Below are 23593 nucleotides of genomic sequence, written 5' to 3'. Positions count from 1 at the left end.
AGTATATGTTTGCAAAGCAAATAGGAGCTACATATTATTATGATCTTTTTCCTTGTTTTTAAGTTGACTGCATATTTTTGGCTGATTAAACCTATGTTGCTTTTTAACACTGGCAGAGCTGTGTTTCGATTTTCGCAAGGTCACCGAAATCTGAGAAAGTAATGCAAAAGGCACTTTGGCTGCCTTATGTCCCATCATTAATTCTGTGACAACAGAACACGTACTAGAAGTTTGCCATGAATACTTTTAAACAAATCAAACTGAACTCATTACGATGCAAATTTATGCTGAGAGGCATCTAATCAGATCATCTACTTCATGTGGATTTCCTGCAGTGTTTAAGTGCAAAGTTCCTGTATTGTAGAGTTATCATGTTCACTAAAAAGTTTATCCTAATTCAGCCAATTAGCTCATTAATTAGCAATTATCAACTTTTCCCCAACAATAATACGTTTGACTTTTTGCGTACTCTTAACGTCTGGTGTCAGTTTGAATTGTAAACTGTTAAGAAGTTACAGCATTTTCTGGGAAGCTAGTTTTCCCTCATTAAAATGAAAATATATGCAACAAGGTGCGCTAACATCTAATTAGATCATCTCCATATGGAGCACCTGTGGTGTAAGTGTGTTTCATTCTTGAGTTATCATGTTAAGAAGAAGGTGTCTATTGCAGTGTAACAAATACCAGAACAAAGACTCCTGAATACTGTGTCAAGAGATTCATAAGGTTACAAATAAAAAGCACAAAGTTAATGAAATTAGCAGGGATTTCCATAACACAGCAGAGGAACCTGGTGGGTGAGATATGAGCTCTCAGTGGTTAGTACTGAGGGCCCCACCTTCCCTTGGTGTCATTATAGGTGTGTGTTTAGAAGTTTGATGAGTGAAGAAACGAAAGCAAAACTATCAATCTGGACAGAAAAGGGGGAAAAAAGTGAGAATAACACGCTGCTGTCCAAGATTGATGTCAGTAAACGGTAAAGTTGTGTGCTGCATTCAAGGGTTTTTCTTGACTTATTTGTGCCATGTTTGCAAGACACTTCCAGTACTCGGTGACTCTGTGTCACCAGGTTGCTTGTGATTTTAGTAATATCACATTCGGAGGAGTATTGAAATTAAGCAACAGAGTCAAAGGTCAAGACTATATATTACTTTGTTTATAGCTTATTGTGGTCCCTGATGAACGCTCCGGTTCAGGACCCTGTCCCAAAAACACTTTAACACACACACACAACAAACTGGAGGAGCCAGCAATTGAACCCCTGACCTTACAATTAGCAGATGTTCTGATCGACCACAGCAACCCCAGTTATGTTGCTGGTTATTTAAAAAAAATAATAAGAATTGAGACATTATGTCCTATTTTGTCGAAGTCTGTTCTTTTCTGTGTTTCAAACCTGTAAAATGAGTTGTTTTCGTGAGTACGCCGACTGTATATACAGTCCTTTTTATTTTCTCTTTCCCAACTTCATTCCCTTTATGTCTGACTAACCTACCACCTGCGCTGAATAGGATCCCTTCCCACCTGTTCTCCTCCTCTCCATCTCATCCATGTACGCTAACAGATGGCACGCAAGTGCAGGAGAATTTCCCAAGGTGCTATGGGAGGTGTTTTTCTCTGAGTGTGTTTGTGTATAAGCTGTGAGTGTGGGCTCATGATCTTGGACCGTTATTTACATCTGCAGAGTGGCACCAACAGCTGCTGCTGCTCAGGCTTCCTGCCAGCCAGCCAACCATGATGCAGTGCTGCCGTACCTCTGAGGCATGGGGCAGTCGGTGCGTTTACATGCAGCTGCGTATCAGTTGGAGTTACCTTTGAACTTTACCTGGATAAACTGTGAAAGCAGGTGTTTCAGTGGATTTTTCCTAAAGATACTTGAAGAAAATACCCTTTAAATGGCAGCCAGCTATAGATTGTGTGTGGCACGTTTGAGCTATAGAGAGTTTGTATTTACATACTTTGCAAACTTAACATACTTCCTGGCAGGTAATGGTGATTGCTTTATGAGAGCATCCTCATGAGAGCAGCCAATGAGCATAATCTGAGCAGTCTTCCTCTTTGATTCTAATAATGACCAAAATTCACAAAATGACCTTTGTGTTATATTCACTTTGTCCTACAATAAGCCCATTTAGTCATCAGGAAAAAGTATTTAAGGAGGTCACAGAGTAAAGGAACTGGGGGTTATTTTTCATCTTTTTTGAGGTTTCATCTTTTTACAGCTAGAATAATCATCCATGCTGGCCATTAAAGAGAATGCAGATTTAAGGCATTGGTAAATATTGCCTCGGGAACACTTACAGGCCTGCCAGCAGGAACAAAAGGCTAATATAAATGTTTAGTTGAGAGGACTGTATTTACGCATGAGGAAGTAAAGCCTTCAGTAACCCACATGCATATGTAGCTATGTGGTTTTACTTGACCAAAACAGTGGGGGGTTGATCTCTACTAAGAATCTGCTCTCTACTTGCTCTGGTGTACTCATCGGCACAGTGTTTTCACTCTATGATGCTTGATTTAACAAAAGAAGAAGAAAAAAAAAATTCAACTTCAAAACTGTATAAAACAAATCAGGGAGAATGCTTCTTGTCAGCCTCCTCATCACTAAACTCTCAAATCATGCATCAGTGATTTAATCAGCAATGAGCATTTCTTCAGCAATTTCACAGACAAGCTAACATGGATATGCTGATACACACTCACTGATTTGCACATAAAACAACGCAGCAAAAATATCTGTCTGTTTAAGCTATTAGAGCCACCGAGTGGAAACTGAACTTGCTAATACACTCGATACAACATAAATATACTGGTAGAACGCTTTAAAATCGGACACTACCTTTCAGGAAGTGTCCGATTTCCATTATTACTGTTCACTGTAAATATAACCTTGCAGGGATTTCAAACTTTGAGAATGTGAAATCTTTGCTGACTTCATAACTAAAGGGCTGGCCTCCAACGCTTAATGATGTCAGATTGTGTCCACAGTAACGATGCTCGCAGTAACCACGACAATAACTATCAAACTAATGAGACTGTTTTCCCTCTCATAGTGTGAGTGTTTCTGTGGATGTGAAAGCAAATGTGTTACTGCCCAGTAATTCCTAACGGCAGCTTCATTAAAAGTGGCATTAGTGTTGTTTAATGAGAGGCGGTCACTTTTTAACAAACCGGTCACATCGCAGAAAGACGGGCAGAGGAAGATAAAAGAGGAGACGAGAAGAGAGTCCTCATGAGGAAAGGAAAATATGTATCAGGGACGTGTGCGCTGACTGTTTTGTTTTTGGAAAGGGACAGTCCTCTGAGTAATGTCAATTACTGTTGCTTTGTTAAAGCTGCTGGAATGTCGCAGCTATGAACAACATCTTTTCTTTTTCCTTTATGGTTTTACCAGACAGGGTGACAACTGATGGTAGAGAGCCGTTGATTTTGGCGCTAAACCCATACAAAGAGCTAAAAGTAAGAATCTACAAGGGCATATGTAAATAATGATGTTACTTTAATTTGCAACCTCTTATTATCTTTAACACCCAAAACTTTAGATTTGAATCAAAAGTATAATCTTTATCATCTCGTATTTACATTTTTTCAAGTCTTTCTGATTTACCTCAAGTGACTCTTACATTTTACTCACTCAATAAATTACATTTGGAATACTTAATTTTAGCAATATAGCCCTAAATCAAATAGATAATAAGAATTCAGGGTGCTGTAATTAGGGCTGAGAGATTGGTTGGTGACCTCCTGAAAATCAGCAGTTCCTAGAGGAAACTGTCTTTTTGAGGGTATGGTGAGTGATTGGAGGTGGAATCAGGCTCGAAGAGGATGCTGTACCAAAAACTTCCTCGTGATTGGTAGCCACAATATGCCCATAATTTGAATGAAGACTTGTTTGGAAACAGATGGTACCTACTTAGTGATGGTGAAACTAAAGGACTGGAAACAGAGACCATTTACCATCAAAGTAAGAGTTGCACTGTTCATAAGTTTTACTGCACAGGAGGAGCACCTTGTACCTGTTTTGTGACAGCTGGCAACTTCTAGCAACTACTTGCCAACTGGTTGAGTAATGCACATTTTTCTTAGAAAAATGCCAGGGCAGCTGTGTGACTGTACGAGGCTTTAAGTGACTAAATTCCTCCAACGTATTTCTCTGTGCACACAAATTAAATGAGAATAATCTGTTATCTTTGCATGTACCGTCAGCTGTAGGAAACATGCTTTAAATTTATTTTTTTTTAAATATAGTGACACATGATGTATTAGGGTGGTGGTCCCTGTAACAGGGATTGTAACAGTGTAACAGTTTCTACGCTTGTGTAACTGAGATCCGGTATGTTAAGTGAGACTCTAAGAAAACCATCTTAGGTTCTCTTCTACACCAAAACAATTAAATGCTTAAGAATGAGAAAAAATATATTTAGGATAGACAGTAAATATTCATATCTCAAATCTGACACATTACAACAACTAAAAACAGCACACATTTTGACAACGTTGACTCTGTTGATGCTTCTTTTAACCCATTTTAAAATGCACCAATACCAACAACAAGCAAAAATAAAATAAAAAAATCAAATCATTACAGAGATGGGAGACTGCTTTTTTCAATTTTAAAGTATTTAAAAACTACCTGGGCTGTATTGACACCTAATAAAAACTTTCTCCTGAAGTCACTTTCATGTAGAAGCTCAAGCTTCTCCACCGTCTCATTAATCACACAGGCAGGTAGTCTCGGCTATGCCTCTCTCTCTCTTTCACACAACTACTCTGTATTTTTGTCCCTGTCCTCTCACAAGTATTTCCTCATATCACCTCCATGCTCTCCGTCCTGTAATTCTACTCTGCCCGTTTCATTTACCCTCCTCCTTAAAACTGTAGTCCAGGTCAGGGTTTGTCTTTATGGGTCGACCTGAACTGTTAATATGACTGTTGGAGTCCAGTCAGTGTCATTATCTTAGACTGATTCACAAGATTTCAAAAAGAAAGGTTTTAGGTTAAAATAAACTGTGGAGTTTAGTTTTTACCTACTTTCTAACATTTAGAGACCATCAAACACTTTTATCTTACATGAAATGAGTTAATAGAATATCAGCATGTCAGCAAATACACCCGTCGCCTCCTGTAATGTATTATTATGTCACTGCTTCTTTGTTCAACATCAAACCAAAAGGAAAAAAAATCTGCCAAAATAGATAAAACTAAGTCAAATGTAAAAGAAGAAACAAATACAGGAATGTAATTCAAAAGTTGAAATTGCTGTCAATAAAAAACATTAAAAGCATTATTATTATTATTATTATTATTATCAATATTATTAATATATAAAAGAAAGGCTGATACAATCTCATTATAACAAATCTTAAAAAATCATTAATTAATCTAGTTTTAGTTAGATGTCACTGATTCTGCAGGTAAGTTTTTGTAAAGTCGATGGCAGAAGTCATCTTTAGATTGATGCCGTGACTTTTGCACATTCATAGTGCACGGATCCAAGACTGCCTAGTTTGGGCCATACCTTCAGATGTGCTGTTAAAATGGTCAGAAGCCAATGAGGACTGAGCGACATAAAGTGGGAGTGAGGTTACTGGCATCTCCTAAATCAGTTTCTTTTCCTAGAGCATTGAATATGAACTGTTCCAAATTTTTAAAAAAGACAAATGGATCAGACACTGGAGTAAAAGCAGAGCAGCAATCTGATGCATCTCTTTGCAATAGTAGACTCTATTAGTGGAATCCAGCCACAGTTTCTACTCGTGTGTATGTAGCAGAAAGTCTGTGAAGGTTCTCAGTCATCCATGCCATCATAGTCTAAGGAGCTTGGAAAGAAAAGCGTCTGGACTGCTTTAAGTTGCTTGAAGACGTTTCACCTGTTTAAGCCCTGTGGGAGTGTCCCCACAGGGGACTTCACACCTTGGCTCGTGTGATTAGATAGAGAGATAGAGGATCATTAGGCGGTCCATTGTCCCTCTTGGCGGGAAACTCCCACAGGTCTTAAATCTGGGAATCTCCACAATTTGACCAAAGAACTGAGGAAGCTTCCCGGGTGAGAGGTGAAACTTCTTCAAGCAACTTAAAGAAGTCCAGACGCTTTTCTTTCCAAGCTCCTTAGACTATGTAGCAGAAACTCTTAAGTTTTCTTATACTATCTATTTATACTATTTTTTTTTTGAACTGCGAATACCTGATTACTTTTCAGGAAGAATAACAGGGTAAAAGTTTACTTTTCCTTGAATTTAATAATTTCTTCTCTCACCACTGCTCAAAGCATTTACATGAAAATAATTTTATTACAAGTTGTGAAAAAATAAACTTCCTCTGCAGCAGATTAAATGTGAAACTGTCAGAATTTCACTGGACAGCAAAATTAATTTTCTTTCTGTCATCTTATTTTTCTTACTCTTCTCTCTATTAAACGTCTGGTAAAAAGTTTAAATAGTTTAACTTCAGGGGCAGAGTGAGCGTGAGGAAAGAGAGGGGGAAAGTGAAGAGCAGAACGAGCGTTTGTGTTTTAATGAAGACAACAAAGCCCTATGCATCATTAGGTCGCACATAATTAAAGAAAGAAGAAACTCAAGTGTTTGATTAAAAGTGCGTTTGTCAGAAAGTACCCTCAAATACATTGACACACATGCATGGATACATGCACACAAACAGATGCTCAGACATACAAATGAAAACCCAACCACAGAAGAATCACAATGTTCTCTTATGAAGTAATGATGTAAAAAGCGACGAAGGCGGCTAAACTTGATCAGAAAACACACACTCTCAGACATGCACGCACACACACTTGGGCCTGTGTCCCTGTGGGGGGTTAATGGCATCTCCGTTTGGTTGATTGTAGTGGCTTTTCGCCCCTGGAGACTTTTCCACTAGTCTGCAGAGTTACACTCTTTATCTACTCTTCGTCTCCACATGCAGGCAGATGAGACACACTGGCAAGTAAATACACACAAGGTGGGATGCTCTAGAAGGAGTGAGAGACAAAAACACACAACACTTTCTCTTATGGCAAACAAAGACAGCAAAGGTGGACATATGGTACAGTATGTAGTTTGAAAACTTATGTTCTGTTTTTAGTTAGTTTAGGATTTGTTGTTCAAAAAAAAGTCACGAAAAATTCACACTAACATTTGCTCTTTTTTTAAAGTAATGCACTGGATTACTTATTTACTTATTTGTTACACTGCTAAATCACTACTGCTAATACTACTATCACTACTACATTCCATTATTTTGTGATCATCATGCGCCGTCTTTGTAATTCCCGTTTCCAAACTCTTCATGTGCTCACATTTCTGCACCTATGCCAGCTGGGATAGGTTGAGTTGACAACCAAGTTTACACACCCATTCGCACAAGCACTTTTTTCCATTGTTTCTAAGTGCTTTAACTAACATCAATACGCATTCATATTCCGGTGGATGCATCGTAGAGCAACATGGGTTAGTATCTTGCCCAAGGATACTTGGCATGCAAACTGGAGCAGACTACGATCGAACTACCAACCTTCCGGTCAGTAGGTGACCTGCTCTACCTACACAGCTACAGCCAGTATGGCCATCTTGTATAGAGTTGGTTTGTTTGCAGATGTGTTTATATCGTTGTTCCTGGATTGAAGTCAGTTTTTTTAAATCACTTATTCTTGTTGCTTTGTGCTATTAAATTTCAATTATTCTATAATTATTAATTTTAATCAGGACTTCTTGAAAGTTGTGGTTCACAATTAACATATAGCGCAAGTAATGAAATGACTGGTTTTTTTTGGTGTGTAGTACAGCTAACCACATTTAGATGGTTGTGGGATGCTCACTTATGCTCTGCACACACTTCTTCCTCAAAAATCCCATTGGACATTTCTAATTTACTGATATAGAATTCAAAATTCAAACAGAAAAAATATTTTGGCAATCTTTCTCAGTGGTAATAGCAGCTGAAAGCAACAGCAGGATTGAGTGGCTCCCTCAGTGACTGTGGGCAGTAGATAGGGATGCAAAAGTACACACACACACACACACACACACACACACACACGCACGCACACAGCTCCCTGCTCATTTCTTTGTTCACTAAGAAAGTTAGAAGCACTGTTATTACTCTGCATGTCTTTAGTGCAACCAAGGGTGCACACTTGGTGGTCCTATTTAGCATTACAGAGGCAGCTACACAATACTTTGATTCACCAGTCACTGAAGCACAATCCCCCCCTTCAGTGTCCTGTTAAGGTGTTGGATTGGTGAAACAAAGCATTGGCATTACCTGTTGGTAAATAGTGGGTACTTGTGAGCATTTATGGTCACGTGATCTGCTTTCTTCTTTTTTTTACCCCCGATAAACACCCTTTACTCTAAGAGCCTGTTTAGGAAGCAGCTAAAAATATGTGGAAATATGGATAATTATCGTGTAAAATATGATAACTCGTGTCCAGTCACATTGGAATTTAATTTTGCTAGAGGACATCAGCGCAATGGTGTTGTACCTTGGATATAGATGAAGAGAAGAGGCTTAGGATGAAATAACTTGCTCCAGGCTAAGCTACTTGCAAAGACGGGACCAATGAAGCAGACTGAGTAGCTCATGTTATCCCGATATCCCAATATAAACATCAGATAGGTGTTCGCAAGCGTGTTAAATCTATTGATCAACCCCATCCGGTGCTCCCATCCCAGCTATTCTAATTTCCTGGCATCTTTCGTCAAGCAGAACAGAGACACTGCGAACAGAGAGGGTCATAACTCGAGGAGTTTCTATCTCTCGCCCATTTCTCTCTCCACTGCACAACAATATTTACCTTCTCAGGTAATCAAAGAGAAACAGCTCCACTTTCACGCTCTGAAGGGACCCTCTCGTCTAGCCGTGGCTACACTAACATGGAACATGTTGCTATGCTAAACTAAACTTAATTTTTAGGCTTTTAGAGTTGACAAACTATAATTTAAAGTTGAAAAAGGAAAGTGAACTCAAAAACTTTGTAGCATGCGTCATTGTGTTATTAATATCGTACGCTCGTCTATATTGTAACCGTCAGTTGTTTTTCGGTTTATGGGAGGAATACAGCTCCATGGCCTCGTCGCTCTCCGTTAGAGCCCTCCGAGGAGTCTTTTTCCACCATATTAAACCATTCACACATGTTCGATTAAGAACCATTAATTTGCCAAACTGCATTCCCACTTAAGCCATCCGAGGGTTTTTAAATCACAGCCAATTACTCTGCCACCACAGCACTCTGCCTACATTACTGAGCCAATCACTCAGACAGAGAAGGGCCCCATCCCATTACAGCCAAGCACGAGAAACAGTGAAGACTGTTCTCTGGTTTGATTGTTCAACAACTGAGCAGAAAGAGAAAGACTGCCTTTGCACCTTACTAGAGCTTACTAGAGTAACATTTGAACCCTGTAATGCCGAGTATATCATATTTAAGACATGAGTTAGTTTTTGAACCTTCTGCATCATCAGTGTGATTTATTCTTTCAACTGAAAATTCTAAATAAATTGCACAATACATTTTAAGCAATAAACTGCAAAAAAAAAGCTAAAAAAAAAAGGACGTTGCAAATATAATACAAATTAAAACTCATATAGTCAAATTAATATAACATTTTTTCTTGTATTAAATTTGTCAGAAGCTTTAATAAACATAATTTTCAAAAAAATAAAATTTTCCGCCAACTTTTTCAAGGTTTAAATGGTTAAAAAAGGATGAAACAACTGAGCCAGTACAACAGCTGATTGTGAAGTTGAGGTCAACAGAACAGTTTCACACAGCTAGTCACAGCTAAATCACATGTTACTTCTCACCCACCTCAGAGTATCAAATACTGCTGTTGCAAAGATGAAACATTCAATTACAGCCAATTCTGAAAAGTGCTACCATTTTCTAGGCAGATATTTTGCATTTGGAATTTGAAAGGATGGCTGTTTGTTTAGGTTTAGGTCCTGAAAATGACTGGAAAAGTTTGTGGTTTTGGCTAAAATAAGCTCCTTCACAATATAACCATGCATTTTGTAAAGATTTGTTTATATTGCGTGTTTAAATGTGCCTCCAAGGGGTCTTTAATCATATTTAATAAGTTGGGGGCAAAATCTATCTCACTCTTGCATTAAAACCTGCCATGAAAAACCAAAGGACACAATGTGCATATCTATGAGACGCCAGTGGCTTTGACAAAAAATAAGTAAATAAATAAACCTGAGAATATGAATTTTCTATCTGAGGTTAGTGAAATTTGCACCGACATGCTCAGAATCAGGATGAACCTATTTATCCAGACATATGAAGCTCAACCAGTCAATCTGTGTGTATAAAGGGCAAAAAACACTCAGTGTCAGAGTGGTGGTTAAAACAAAGTGCACTTGTATATAAGCAGCTATCTGTGAGTTTAGCTTGTCTTTTCGTTGTCTTGCTGGCTGAATTTTTTAAAAGATTATATGCATTTTTAATGTATGCAAATTTGAATATGCATGAGTTCTGAAGTCTCATAAGTGCAGTGCACACACATACGTCAGGCAGCTTAGAACAAGTATATACAGAGAAGCATCAATAACAATGAGCCGTACACCAGGAGTAAAAATAGTCTCAAATTTCTTTGTATCATATTTGTTATGAAGCCTTCCTCAACAATACCACATATCATCTACAGTTGTTCACTATATTTAAGTCATTTTAAAGCATGTAACTGATGTAACATTCCCAACAGACAGATTTTTTTTGTTTAACTAATCAGCGCTCACACAAAAAATACTAATAAACAGATTAACTAATTTAATGTGAACTGTGAACATGAGAAAAAGTTGTAAAGCAGAGGTGAACCTACAGTAGGTACTTCCTCATTTCCCCCTGGTGACATTTAGCTATGTTTAATGAGGAATACTTAGAGTTGACCTTACCATTGATTAAACACATTTTACAGTCCAACATCAGCATAGACCAAGGGTCGGCAACCTGCGGCTCTTTAGTCCTTATAGTGCAGCTCCGGGTGGTTTGAGAAAATAAATTAGAAGTATTTAACTGAAGTGTATTTTATTTATGTTAGTGCTTTTTTAACTTGTAGTTCTAAATTGGAAGATTATTGTGATATTGAAATATAAAAATACAATTATATTCTATTATTTTTTCATCACGCAAAATAAGCGTCACACTCGCGGAAGCCGGTGTACCTGCCGAAACTCCGTGCATTTATCGAGACTTTCAACCCCAGGTAGGCCAATTATGGATCTTCGGATCCACATTATGTCAGCAGCTGTTCTCCACCGTGAACTATGTTAAAAACAAACACCGCTCACGCCTCACAGATGACAACTTACAGTCCTGCGTAAAGATGAAAGTGACTTCGTACAGTCCTTTGAGCTTTGCAGCTCACAGCCTGACATACACCAACACAACAGCATAGATAGCACAGACGTTAAGGCGGCGAGGTGTGATTGTGGGTGCCGCTCACGTGCGTCAGCCTCCCCTGCAGCGGCGCTGCAGACCACGCCCCGCCACACACATTGACCAGGTAAAATACATATTTTAAAAGCAGGTCAAGGCTCCAAAAGCCCAAAGGCGATATAAGGGTGGCGACTCACAACAGTTTTTGTTTGCTACATGGATCATTTTAGTTCAGCTGGGTGTCTTTCCTTTTGTTATATTTCTTTAAGAGTTCAAAATGTGTTAACTACATAAATAAAATGTAATTTTCTCTGTAGCACTTCATTGATTTCACACCTTAGTTGTTCACAAAAAGCATAAAGGTAAAAAACAATATATACAGTGTTATCTTCATTTTAGATGTCAAAAAGTATTTGAGGCTCCCAGTGTTTTCTTTTGTGTGGAAACCGGATCCAAATGGCTCTTTGGGTGTTAAAGGTTGCTGACCCCTGGCATAGAAGATGAGTTAACAGCAGCTTAAGTGGAAAAAACATAAGAAAGCTGAATTTCAAACGCATCTCTGCAGGCATATTTCATACCTAAATTCGAAATATATAGACTGCATGACTGAACAAGAGATCCAGGAAATCTTATTGTCTGAAAGAGTAAAAAAGATAAATCATGTTCTTCAGAGAAAAGAAGCCTACTATAAAAACTGTCTGATGTATTGGTGCACTTTAACTGGGTACATGCAAACAATACGTTTACAGAGAAACACCATTGTTTGTTTTATGAAACGTTTTCTGTAATTGTCGTTCCAGCCTTTATGAATCATACATTTAAGCGCCCTGGTCTGTATGTTCTTTTCTACGTCTAATCTAATGAAAGCGAGAAACAGGAAAGTACACTGGAGGAGCGCGAGCACGAGGTAGAGAGCGGGAGGAAAGCGAGATGCTGCGCTCTGATCAGAGGCTCTGATTAGAGGCTTTAATTGTCTTCCTGGTAGTGGAGTCACTCTGGGCGTCTTAAATGGAAAGTGCGAGTATTTATGTGGATGTCTCTGTGAGGATGTACGCTGTTATAGGTACTTGTTGATACGCTTGCTGGGCTAGCAGGAAGAAAACACTCTTAAACCCTGATGCCCAGTGTGTGTCTGTTACAATGTTACAATCAGACATGGTGCAAATGGAAGTTATTCAGTAATGACATCATATTAAAATCAGAATTTTTACTGTAATTAAGTTTGCCATTGCAATATTTAAGTCTACCTACATATTTTCATTTTTAGGTGTGATTGCTGCTGTAGTCACAGCAAAACACACACACACACACACACACACACACACACACATATATATATTTTGTCTACAAAATAAAGTCTCCTTAAACCTTAATTTCTTTGAGTTTTTTCACTACTTTTCAGGTACTTTTTCAGGCCAGTTTGAAAAAAACAAAATAAAACACAGTTTTGAACCAAATAGATGCTAATGCTTCAGACACTCAGCTAGCTGAAGAGAAATGATGGAGAAAACTACAGACAATGTTTTTCTCCAGGATTAAACTACCATTAGACTTGTGCTGGCATTATTTTGTTCCTGAGTCGACAGTAATTTCAGCCTGACCTGTGTTTATGCATCATGGAGTGGGTGTCTGCAGCTTTTCCTTTTCCTCCAGACTGCAGGAGGTTTGATTTGACTGATTAATTTCTTCTCTCAGGCTGATAAGTTAATCTATGAAGTCACTGCTGAACTGCTGGCATGGATCACTGCTATTTGCAGTCTGAGATGTAACTGTAGACATGAAATGGATGCAAAATGTGTATTTTTAAATGTTTTGACATCACTGAATATGCCTGATTTTCCTCTTGCAATTACTCAATGCCACAGATGGTGGAATGAGAGCATTCGTGGATTCGAGGTAAATCAAATCAGTCTTTTGTGAGTGAGTCAAAAATGTAGCAAAATACAAATACACGCAGATGATGGGCCAAATGCCCCAGGAACAGAGCTTTGAAACTTTTAATAATCACCAGGTCTCTCAGTCTGTTTACCAGTCTCCCTGCAGTATGAGTGTACCTCCGACTACAAAGTTTTTTTTAATCACAAAGGAAAACTTAGCTGAAAAAGGAAAATGCAAATCTCATTTGAGTCCTGCAGACGGCCTCAGGAGCAAGCACAGGCAGTGGACAGAGTGCAACAACAGAAGGAAATTATACCACATTCAGCAGGTCTCTAACTAGATAATACAGCCCCGATAATGTTTAATTTATTTAATATATTTAATATATAAAAATTTACCCACAGAATTCAAGATACATATTCATGTTGAAACATCATAGCTGTTAAAGCATGCTTCTTTAACATGTCCCAGTGCTTTGGTTTCGCATGAGATTTTCTGTTTTCCTGTTCTCTGGTATATTGCATCTGTGGAATGTACCCAGTAAAGTGCTGCAATAAAAAAATATTTGCATTACTTTTAAAGCTTTTAAACGTGTTATCATATTTATTGTTGAATATAGACAACATGAGCTTTCTCACTTGAAAATCATTTTCTTATACAGAGGAGATGTTTGTTCTTGGACAGTTAGCAGCAATATGACAGCACACGTTGCGTAAAGCTTGCGTTTGATGTGCCAGTGCTGCTGCCCTGCATTATTTTTCTACCTACATACTCACATACACACAGATCCAAGAAAGTTGATTCTGGGACTTTTCAGTGGGAGAAACATTTTAACCAAGTGACTTCTACAGTCTCAGCTGACTCCAAGTTTCCCCGACCTTATAAACAGTACAGCTGCATAACGACTAAACCTAAAACTAGCACCCTTACCTACCGCTCAGCCCCAGAGATCATTTTATTGATCATTAATATGCAAACTGTCATGACTACTGATCCATGACTACTGTTCACATAGAGATGGGGAATAGCTGCAATCACAGAACTGTAAGATGGTAACAGATGTACTTTTACGCCTGATTTAGACTTTTGCAGGAAATCTATGTTGTATCTTGCAATGTAATCGCAAACTCCTTCCACAGCATTCAGTCACTGTGGGGCTCCGTGGACCCAACAACTAGTGACATTTCTCAGAAGGAGCAGTCAGGTTACGTGGATCGGTTCTCGGTTATGTCATCGGTTATGATTTAGATTACCTGCAGTAGTATAAATCATGGTCATTCCCTTTTCATACAGATGGCTGCCTTGCACCACTCAAACCAGCACCCCTCCCTATCTAGGATGTGCATTTCCTCATCACTGAAGGACTGGTCTAGCCTGTAGGCATAAAACAGTCGCAAAGTTCTGGCCTGCCGAAGTAGCTCTTCTGTATTTGACAACTTTGCAACAGTTTGTTCTGTTTCCCCAATGTATGATTAAGGCAATCCTCTGGGCACTTAATCTACTACACTATATTTCTCTGTTTGTGCTTGAAGACCGAATCCATGGATGTTTGGGGGCCTTGAAAGAGATGCTGTGTGTTAAAAAAAAAATCCCTTCAGCCATTCTGATACTCAAAGGGATCACCACTGGTTTTCATATAGAAAGCAGTTGTCCTTCTTTCCTGGATCAGTTGGCTCATTCGGCATCTTCCGAGCTTTGATGAATGCCCAGCCGGGATAACCACATTTACTAAAGGCTCTTTTGATATGATGCTCTTGTGCTTCCCTGGCAACTGTGTCTACGGAGATGGTGTGTTGGTTTACAACACACATCAACTTTCAAATATCCCCTTTACTGATGGCAGTTTCATAGTCCCAGAATGCTAGCCTGTTATCTTTCATATACTCGCTGGTGAACCTGATGTATTTGTCCACTGGGTTAATGTGATCTGTGAATTGTGGTGCTTCCTGAGATTAGATTTTCACCCAGGTTTCATTCACATACTTGAACCAACAGCTCTGTGCTGTTCCAGAATAGGATATCAGGGCTATCTTTGCTACTTCCTCTAGATACAAGTTAGCCACAATAGGTGAAAGTGGGGAACCTGTGGGACACCCATGTGGACTGTAAACAGTTCGGAGAGCAGACACACGTTCAGGGTGTCTCCATTGCTGAGGTCATCCTGTAATTTCTTGTGAATAAAGACCAGTGTTTCATCTGCCTCCGCACCTTCTCCATAAAACCCAAAGTGTTCTGAATGTGGTGTTTTGAGCTGCCTAACAACTGACTGAAGACTGAAATCAGAAACTTGGAAGATGTTGTAGGTAACACAACTATTCACACTAGCAAAGGGTTTAAAAGGTGCAGCCTTTTAGTAAGACACACAGACTTGGTGTAGCTTAGATTATGTATACAGGGAGTGCAGAATTATTAGGCAAATGAGTATTTTGTCCACATCATCCTCTTCATGCATGTTGTCTTACTCCAAGCTGTATAGGCTCGAAAGCCTACTACCAATTAAGCATATTAGGTGATGTGCATCTCTGTAATGAGAAGGGGTGTGGTCTAATGACATCAACACCCTATATCAGGTGTGCATAATTATTAGGCAACGTCCTTTCCTTTGGCAAAATGGGTCAAAAGAAGGACTTGACAGGCTCAGAAAAGTCAAAAATAGTGAGATATCTTGCAGAGGGATGCAGCAGTCTCAAAATTGCAAAGCTTCTGAAGCGTGATCATCGAACAATCAAGCGTTTCATTCAAAATAGTCAACAGGGTCGCAAGAAGCGTGTGGAAAAACCAAGGCGCAAAATAACTGCCCATGAACTGAGAAAAGTCAAGCGTGCAGCTGCCAAGATGCCACTTGCCACCAGTTTGGCCATATTTCAGAGCTGCAACATCACTGGAGTGCCCAAAAGCACAAGGTGTGCAATACTCAGAGACATGGCCAAGGTAAGAAAGGCTGAAAGACGACCACCACTGAACAAGACACACAAGCTGAAACGTCAAGACTGGGCCAAGAAATATCTCAAGACTGGTTTTTCTAAGGTTTTATGGACTGATGAAATGAGAGTGAGTCTTGATGGGCCAGATGGATGGGCCCGTGGCTGGATTGGTAAAGGGCAGAGAGCTCCAGTCCGACTCAGACGCCAGCAAGGTGGAGGTGGAGTACTGGTTTGGGCTGGTATCATCAAAGATGAGCTTGTGGGGCCTTTTCGGGTTGAGGATGGAGTCAAGCTCAACTCCCAGTCCTACTGCCAGTTTCTGGAAGACACCTTCTTCAAGCAGTGGTACAGGAAGAAGTCTGCATCCTTCAAGAAAAACATGATTTTCATGCAGGACAATGCTCCATCACACGCGTCCAAGTACTCCACAGCGTGGCTGGCAAGAAAGGGTATAAAAGAAGAAAAACTAATGACATGGCCTCCTTGTTCACCTGATCTGAACCCCATTGAGAACCTGTGGTCCATCATCAAATGTGAGATTTACAAGGAGGGAAAACAGTACACCTCTCTGAACAGTGTCTGGGAGGCTGTGGTTGCTGCTGCACGCAATGTTGATGGTGAACAGATCAAAACACTGACAGAATCCATGGATGGCAGGCTTTTGAGTGTCCTTGCAAAGAAAGGTGGCTATATTGGTCGCTGATTTGTTTTTGTTTTGTTTTTGAATGTCAGAAATGTATATTTGTGAATGTGGAGATGTTATATTGGTTTCACTGGTAAAAATAAATAATTGAAATGGGTATATATTTGTTTTTTGTTAAGTTGCCTAATAATTATGCACAGTAATAGTCACCTGCACACACAGATATCCCCCTAAAATAGCTAAAACTAAAAACAAACTAAAAACTACTTCCAAAAACATTCAGCTTTGATATTAATGAGTTTTTTGGGTTCATTGAGAACATGGTTGTTGTTCAATAATAAAATTATTCCTCAAAAATACAACTTGCCTAATAATTCTGCACTCCCTGTAATCTGTAGGGCTCAGAAGTATCTTTGTCACTGAACAGTGACTTAAATTTCTCATTACACTCAGTCTGCTTTAACAAAATTGTCCACACACCCTTGTCTACCAGAAGGATGATGATGTTGACATTGCTCTCCTTACTAAGTGACATGCCTTCACTAAAGACAACAACAGTGACTATTACTGCACTCGGGGGTTAACAGAAGAGTATAAAACACTTTACACTTAGACTGTGCAGTGTTATGCAAACCGCTCTCTCTGTAGATTTACCTCATTATTGTTTTGTGTGTGTACAGTCTCTAATTGAATCCCAACAAGCAATTTGGCTTCCACTAATTCAAAAAAAGAAAATAAAAGAAAAAGAGCTCTCCCATATTCAGCATGATATTTGTTCAGGTATGTGAAATGAAGTTATGTTCAAGCGAGAATCGGTTTAATCTGCTTCCCTAAACAAGTCAACATCGCTGAGAAAGCATCAGCTCCACTTCCCTGTAGGATGAATTTCTAGTGCGAGCAGCTAATTGGACTGAGATTGTTCTGCACTCAAGGAATCATCGCCATGTTCAGACAGAGAGAGAGAGAGAGAGGGGAAAAAAAAGCTTCATTAGGTCTTAAACAGAACTGACAGAGTCATAGATAGTTAAGAGAGAGCTTGTTTTGTGTAATGAGTGTAGATATGTTCAACTGTGCAGTACATTCAAACTGAAGCATGTTTCCTTCTGGGAAAAACATTTTAAATCATTTATTAAAAGCTGAAACGAGGAATGCTTATATATTTGTACATTGCTATTTTGGTTTGTAATCCCGCACCTGCCCTCTTTTTCTTGCTCTGTCTTTTTTTTTTTTTTATAGACTTCAAGGGCTAAGTCGACACTGCAGGGAAGAGTGGCCCAAATCATGCATGTTTTATTTATATGTGATCCAGATCTGTTTTTTCATGACAGTGTGATTGGTCCCAATCACACTGAATATGATCTTTTCAGTTCTGTCCATTTGTGGCCCTGAATCGTAGGCACGTCTGATTTTGTTCTTCTTTATCTACATGCGACTAAAACGTCACTTGGCTGACCTTAATGTCTTGTTATGATTCTTTCCACATCACAATCTGCATCCTCTTTGTCATCCCCTCACAAATTCCCTTCACTGCACATGATCTCGTAAATGAAACCGTAAATGCTGAGTTTAGCCGCCTGCATATTTACTCCTGCGTAAAAGTGTGACGCACGCGGCATCGTTTTGACACGCGAGTTCCAGGAGCGTCCTGAATACTGGCCACATCTAAAGAATAAAGCGCATAGATAAACAAAAAGTGAGATCTGAGCCATTCATAAGAATTGAGCACCAAGGTTTGTGGTGTGATGGGAGATAATGAAAACAAAAAACAACAGGCATTTTCCAACATATGCCAAATAACAGTACCGGTATGGAAAAAGCCCCTGTTCAATGACTCATGCTGCATTTAAACCAGCGGTGGGCAGTTCATTGTCCAGAAGGGCCGGATGAGAAAGCCGGACCGTTTTGCAGGACTACACCAGTGAGCTGAACTCAATACTGCCCAATATTAGTTTTACCTTATATCTCTAAGTTTATTGGTGCAGTATTTCACAACAGTGCCAGCTCCTCATGTGGTCCCCACGGGAAAATGAACTGCCCACTACTGGGTTAAACAATTACCCCTCAGGAATGATTGGCATGTCCCAAATATCCCATCATATAAAATATGTTCCTCAGTGGGTCAGAAAAGAAGCCATAATGGGAGTAGAGACTTGATGAAATCACAGATCTCTCAGTCTTGTTTTGAAACACAAGAAAATTATGATTTCATAAGTGCTCCTGAAATCTGTACTGTGAGCATCACCTTAAGAATATGGAAAGTCATCTTCATGGTTCAAGTTCTCCCTGAATCTAGTTATGGATCTGACAGAAACATTCACAGAGCAGCTGCCTGGAACCTGGGGCTCGCTCGGGCCACTTCGGGGGTGGGGTGCCCTCAGCCTCTCGGCCTGGGGCTCGGTCACTCTGGCACATCACTGCAACCCCCCCTTACTTCTGCTCCGCGGCTGCTGAGTAACCCCTCCTCTGGGGCTCTCCTCAGCTCTTTCTGGGATAGTGGCGCGGCTGCCCTTCTGTTGGTCTTCCTTGGTCTCTGGTGTTCTGAGGGCCTCTGAATGTCTGGAGCCTGGATCTCCTCCATACCTGCTTCATGCCCTGGAGGACGGGGCTGTGGCTCCCCACACCCTCTAGCAGATCATTACATGAAGGAAACTTTTAAATACAAGCGCGCTCACCCTCACAGGTGTACACACGGGTGCTCACACACACAAACTACACCCTTTTTGGCTCCTACCTCAAAGCACACTGTGCGCTGTCGATCTTACGTGCTGCACAATAATGTTTAATATTTAGTATTTACTGTCATATTCCCATAGATCATCGTGATGATGTTGTTTATTATGTTGCTCTCTTTTTCTTTGCTTGTTTTCTCTTTTTTCTTTCTCAACAGGTGATTGATATATGTATTTTTTGTCTGTTTGTTTTGCTGGTTTTTGTTTTTTGCCCTTTATCCCCGTCCCTCTTCCTCGCTGTTTTTCTTTCCCTCTTTCTTTCTCCCTTTTCTTTCCCCCAGTCATGTCTGTCCTGTGTTTAGCAAGTGAAAATAAAATAAAAGAAACAATAAAATAAAAAAAAGGACATAGTTTGTTTAATGGCATCTATGGATTGTGAGCAATTTTAATTTAAATTGAATCTTTAAGAATTTGAGTGGTGTATCTATAGTGTGTTAAACTTTTCACCAAAACAATAAATGCTGCTTTTGAATTTCTGCTATAGCAGGTACATTTTTTTCAATAATCAGGTACTTAAAAGCATCCTCAAAGTATTGAAATGTGAGGACACATGATGAGTAAGTAAAAAAACACCATTTTAAAATTGTGAACCTCAAATTCTGAAGGCACATTTCAAAGCTTTCATTCTGAGTTTTTATTCCAAGTTCTGCTGCTGAAGCATCGCTCTGCATGCGTGTGTGAGTGCATGTGAGCATCCTGTTTATGAAAAGCTTCTTAGAGCTGGATTAGGATCATCATTGTCCACTGGCTTATGATACGACAAGGATTATGTTAGTACAAAGATATGTTTAGCAACACATCCCAAACTTGCACGCCCACACTGGCGCTGTATACTGGGATGCAGCTTATAGATTGTGGGCTCTACTGCAGTCATAGCATCTTATAATTTAAACTCAAAACAGGTTTTGCTTCTTGTCTTCATTTTCCACATGTGCTCAACATGTAAAATCAAGCAGCTCAGAGGATACAATGTGAACCATATCAGTTGATAGGTGGGGTAACCCTCCCAGGTAAAGGATCACTCAGGAAAAAACTTGTTTAGTGAACTCCAATCGATTTTTTACTAGTAGGCTGCGATCAGCTGATCTGTGCTGCTCCAGTATTCACTGCTCACTGTAGATTTAGCCGACTGCATTCAAAAAGAAATACGCACATGTAACATGAGTTACAGCAGCATCATAAATATAAACTAATATCTACTTTTGATGTAGTCTAGATTTAGCCAGTCGAACATAATGCATCACTGTAAACTTCCCCACAGTGCTGCAAAAAAACCCCCCAAAAAAACAACAACAACAACAGGTTATGCTGCACTAAACTGCCTGCCTACAACCTGTGAATAATACAAAAAATTCTATTTTTATTACGAGTGTTAACGTGATAAAATATTTTCAGCTTGTATTTCTAGTTTTATTGTGTATATAATGAAAATGAGGATTGATAACACCAGCGCCCTTTGCTGAGTGATCCAGATCATATGAAATAACTTTTCACTTTAACTACTATCCAGATGCCATGTTGTGCTGATGCATTTATGTGCACATTGTTAGTTGTAGTCCATTAAAGGTCTCTCTAATTGTTCTGAGAGGGAGTCAGGGGACTGACAGCTTCCTTCAGCCAGGCACTGTGGCTCCAGAGGGGACTGGATGGGTGGAATTATGACTCCAGCAGCACACCGGTCACTCATGTCATGATCTTGCCCATCCTGTAAATGGCATAGAATTGTTTTTACATCTTAGTACACCTGACAGAACAGCTGTACTTCTCAGAATAGGTGCAAAACTGAATTAAGATAAACTAAACAATGAAGATAAACCTGTATTAACATATTTGTTCCTTCCTGATTTATATTAGTGTATTCAGCTATTTAATAAAATATCAATAAAAGCGAAATATATTTAAAATTTGATTTGTTGTTTTTTATAACCATTTTTCTTCTTTTAATCAATTAAAATTGAATCAAGGAAGAAATACAAAAAATGTGCAATATTTTACCACAGCAAAAAGGCCTGACAAATATTTAGTTACTGCATTTAACTCTCAGTCAAATGTGCTGAAATGACACAATTATCTGTGATGCATGTTTATATATTGGGCATATATAAAAGTCAGGAGTTAAAGTATCCTGGTATGATCTCAAACAGCGTTCAATACTAATTTCAAATGACTCTGTAAATATCCCCAAACACACAAACTCTTCCTACTGTATGTCATTTGTCAGAAATCGTGTCTGTAAATGTACGGTTGCTGTGTTATTCACTGAGTAAAAAAAAACAAAAAAACATTAACGTGTGACACTGATAGATGCAGAAAAATGTGAGAAGCACAGGAAGAGGAGACATTATTTTCAGAGGTGACTGCTCACTGCTCAGCAAGTGAAAATTTATAGACAAGTAATGTCCTCATTCATTTTAGAAAATTAAAATCAGATACTGAATCTATAAATCAGGTTTTTCTTGTGTGTTTGCTGAACTGGCTAAATCTAGACTACATCGAGGGTTGTAGACATTACTTTATATTTAAGATGATGCTGGTTAGAGTGACTAGAGTTGGAAATCCACAAAAGAGGGAGCATATTTCTCCCATATTGACTTCTCTTCATTGGCTGTTAAATCCAAAATTAAATTTAAAATCCTGCTCATCACTACAAGGTCTTGAATAATCAGGCCCCATCTTATCTTAAAGACCTCACAGTACTGCATCACCCCAGAGAGCACTTTGATTTCAGACTCCAGGTTGCTTGTGGTTCCTAGAGTCTGACAGTACAACGGGAGGCAGAGCCTTCAGCTTTTGGGCTCCTCTTCTCTGCAACCAGCTCCCAGTTTAGATTTGGGTGACAGACACCCTCTCTCTCGTGGCTGATAAAACAGTGACTTACTGCACCTCCACCTCTCACCCCCATTGGAATACCTTTATGCTGATTGGAGTCACAAGACAGAACAGGTTTTTAATTGAAACCATCTTTCTTTGCTTCAAGTCAAGTGTGATAAATCTATAATTAGTCCAAGTAGTTTTACTGACAGGTAATTTTTCTTTTATAAGATCACATTGTTCACACAGTGACGCCCATTCATACCTGGCACATGCTCTGTCCAACCACAATCTGACCACAATCCGTTTATAATTCACTGACACGAAGTGAAAAGCACCTTCAGTTTTTGTCAGGGAATTATAAAGTGAAAAAGACAATGATGAGCTTCAGTTTATACTCTGGTTTCTCCTGGGATGTAGTCAAAACTCTTCTCATGTCAAACTTTTCTCAATACTAGAAAATATATCATTAAACATATACGGGTTACATGCCTTCCTAATAATTAGGCTACACTTATTCAAATATATGCAAGCATATGATCATGTTAACGTGTTGTATTCAGTCTAGAACACAAACAAATGGAAAAAGTCACAGAGAAACTGTCAATAAAATATCAGCAAACGTGCAGACGTGCACAAGGGCAAAGAAGCAGAGGGCAGAGTTAAAGTCCAGGAGTCAAGTCGCTGGTTTAGGCTGGAGTTATTTATATGAGCCCGACCACCCACGCCCACCCAGATATGTGTCAACAGCAGAGTCAACAGCAACCATCAATCAAAATGCTTTGTGTGGCGAAAAGATTTTTAGGACGGCAGCAGAGACAACGAAACCACAAAAACAAAAAACAAAAAAGGAGGAGGAGAGGGAAGCAGAGGGAGGAAGTTATATTATTACAGACGGCTGGCCTGAGGCACTTTCCAGTAAAAATCTTAAACGGAACAGGCAGACAAACACAACCGTATAAAACCATCTCCACCACCATATGGCTCCGGGGAGATGTCCTTGTTGTGTCCCTCAAAACACTCCACTCTCTCTCTTCACCCCTTTCCTCCCCCCCTCTCCCCCATCGTCTCTCACGTTTCGGTGCTTTTGAAGTTTGCTGGTGGCTGTGAGGTGCTGCTAAACCACTCTCTGAACACCAACACATTCAAGCTAATCGGGGTCTCTGACAGTGACAGTGGTCACCTGGCCTGCACTGATAGCAGCATCATTAACATTTATCATATTGCCTGT

General features: G+C 39.4%; 1 protein-coding gene across 4 annotated transcripts in view; it reads right to left on the bottom strand.

Moving 5' to 3' along the window:
* atrnl1a (attractin-like 1a) overlaps nt 1–23593 on the bottom strand; it is a 312323-nt gene that overhangs the window by 83034 nt on the left and 205696 nt on the right. The window contains exon 29 of one of the 4 annotated variants that reach the window (XM_005935431.3): nt 19835–21256. The exons of the other annotated variants lie outside the window; for them this stretch is intronic. Coding sequence (XP_005935493.1) covers nt 21098–21256 — 159 coding nt within the window. The 3' untranslated portion in view covers nt 19835–21097. Of the gene's footprint in view, nt 1–19834; nt 21257–23593 lie in introns of those variants that run through there. 4 annotated transcript variants of the gene reach the window in all.

The sequence above is a fragment of the Haplochromis burtoni genome, unplaced genomic scaffold (genome assembly GCF_018398535.1).
Source record: "Haplochromis burtoni strain Fernald_Lab_line unplaced genomic scaffold, NCSU_Asbu1 Contig_106, whole genome shotgun sequence".
Lineage (NCBI taxonomy): Eukaryota > Metazoa > Chordata > Actinopteri > Cichliformes > Cichlidae > Haplochromis > Haplochromis burtoni.
Note: the sequence above shows the minus strand (reverse complement) of the source record. Positions and strands in the feature narration are given on the sequence as shown.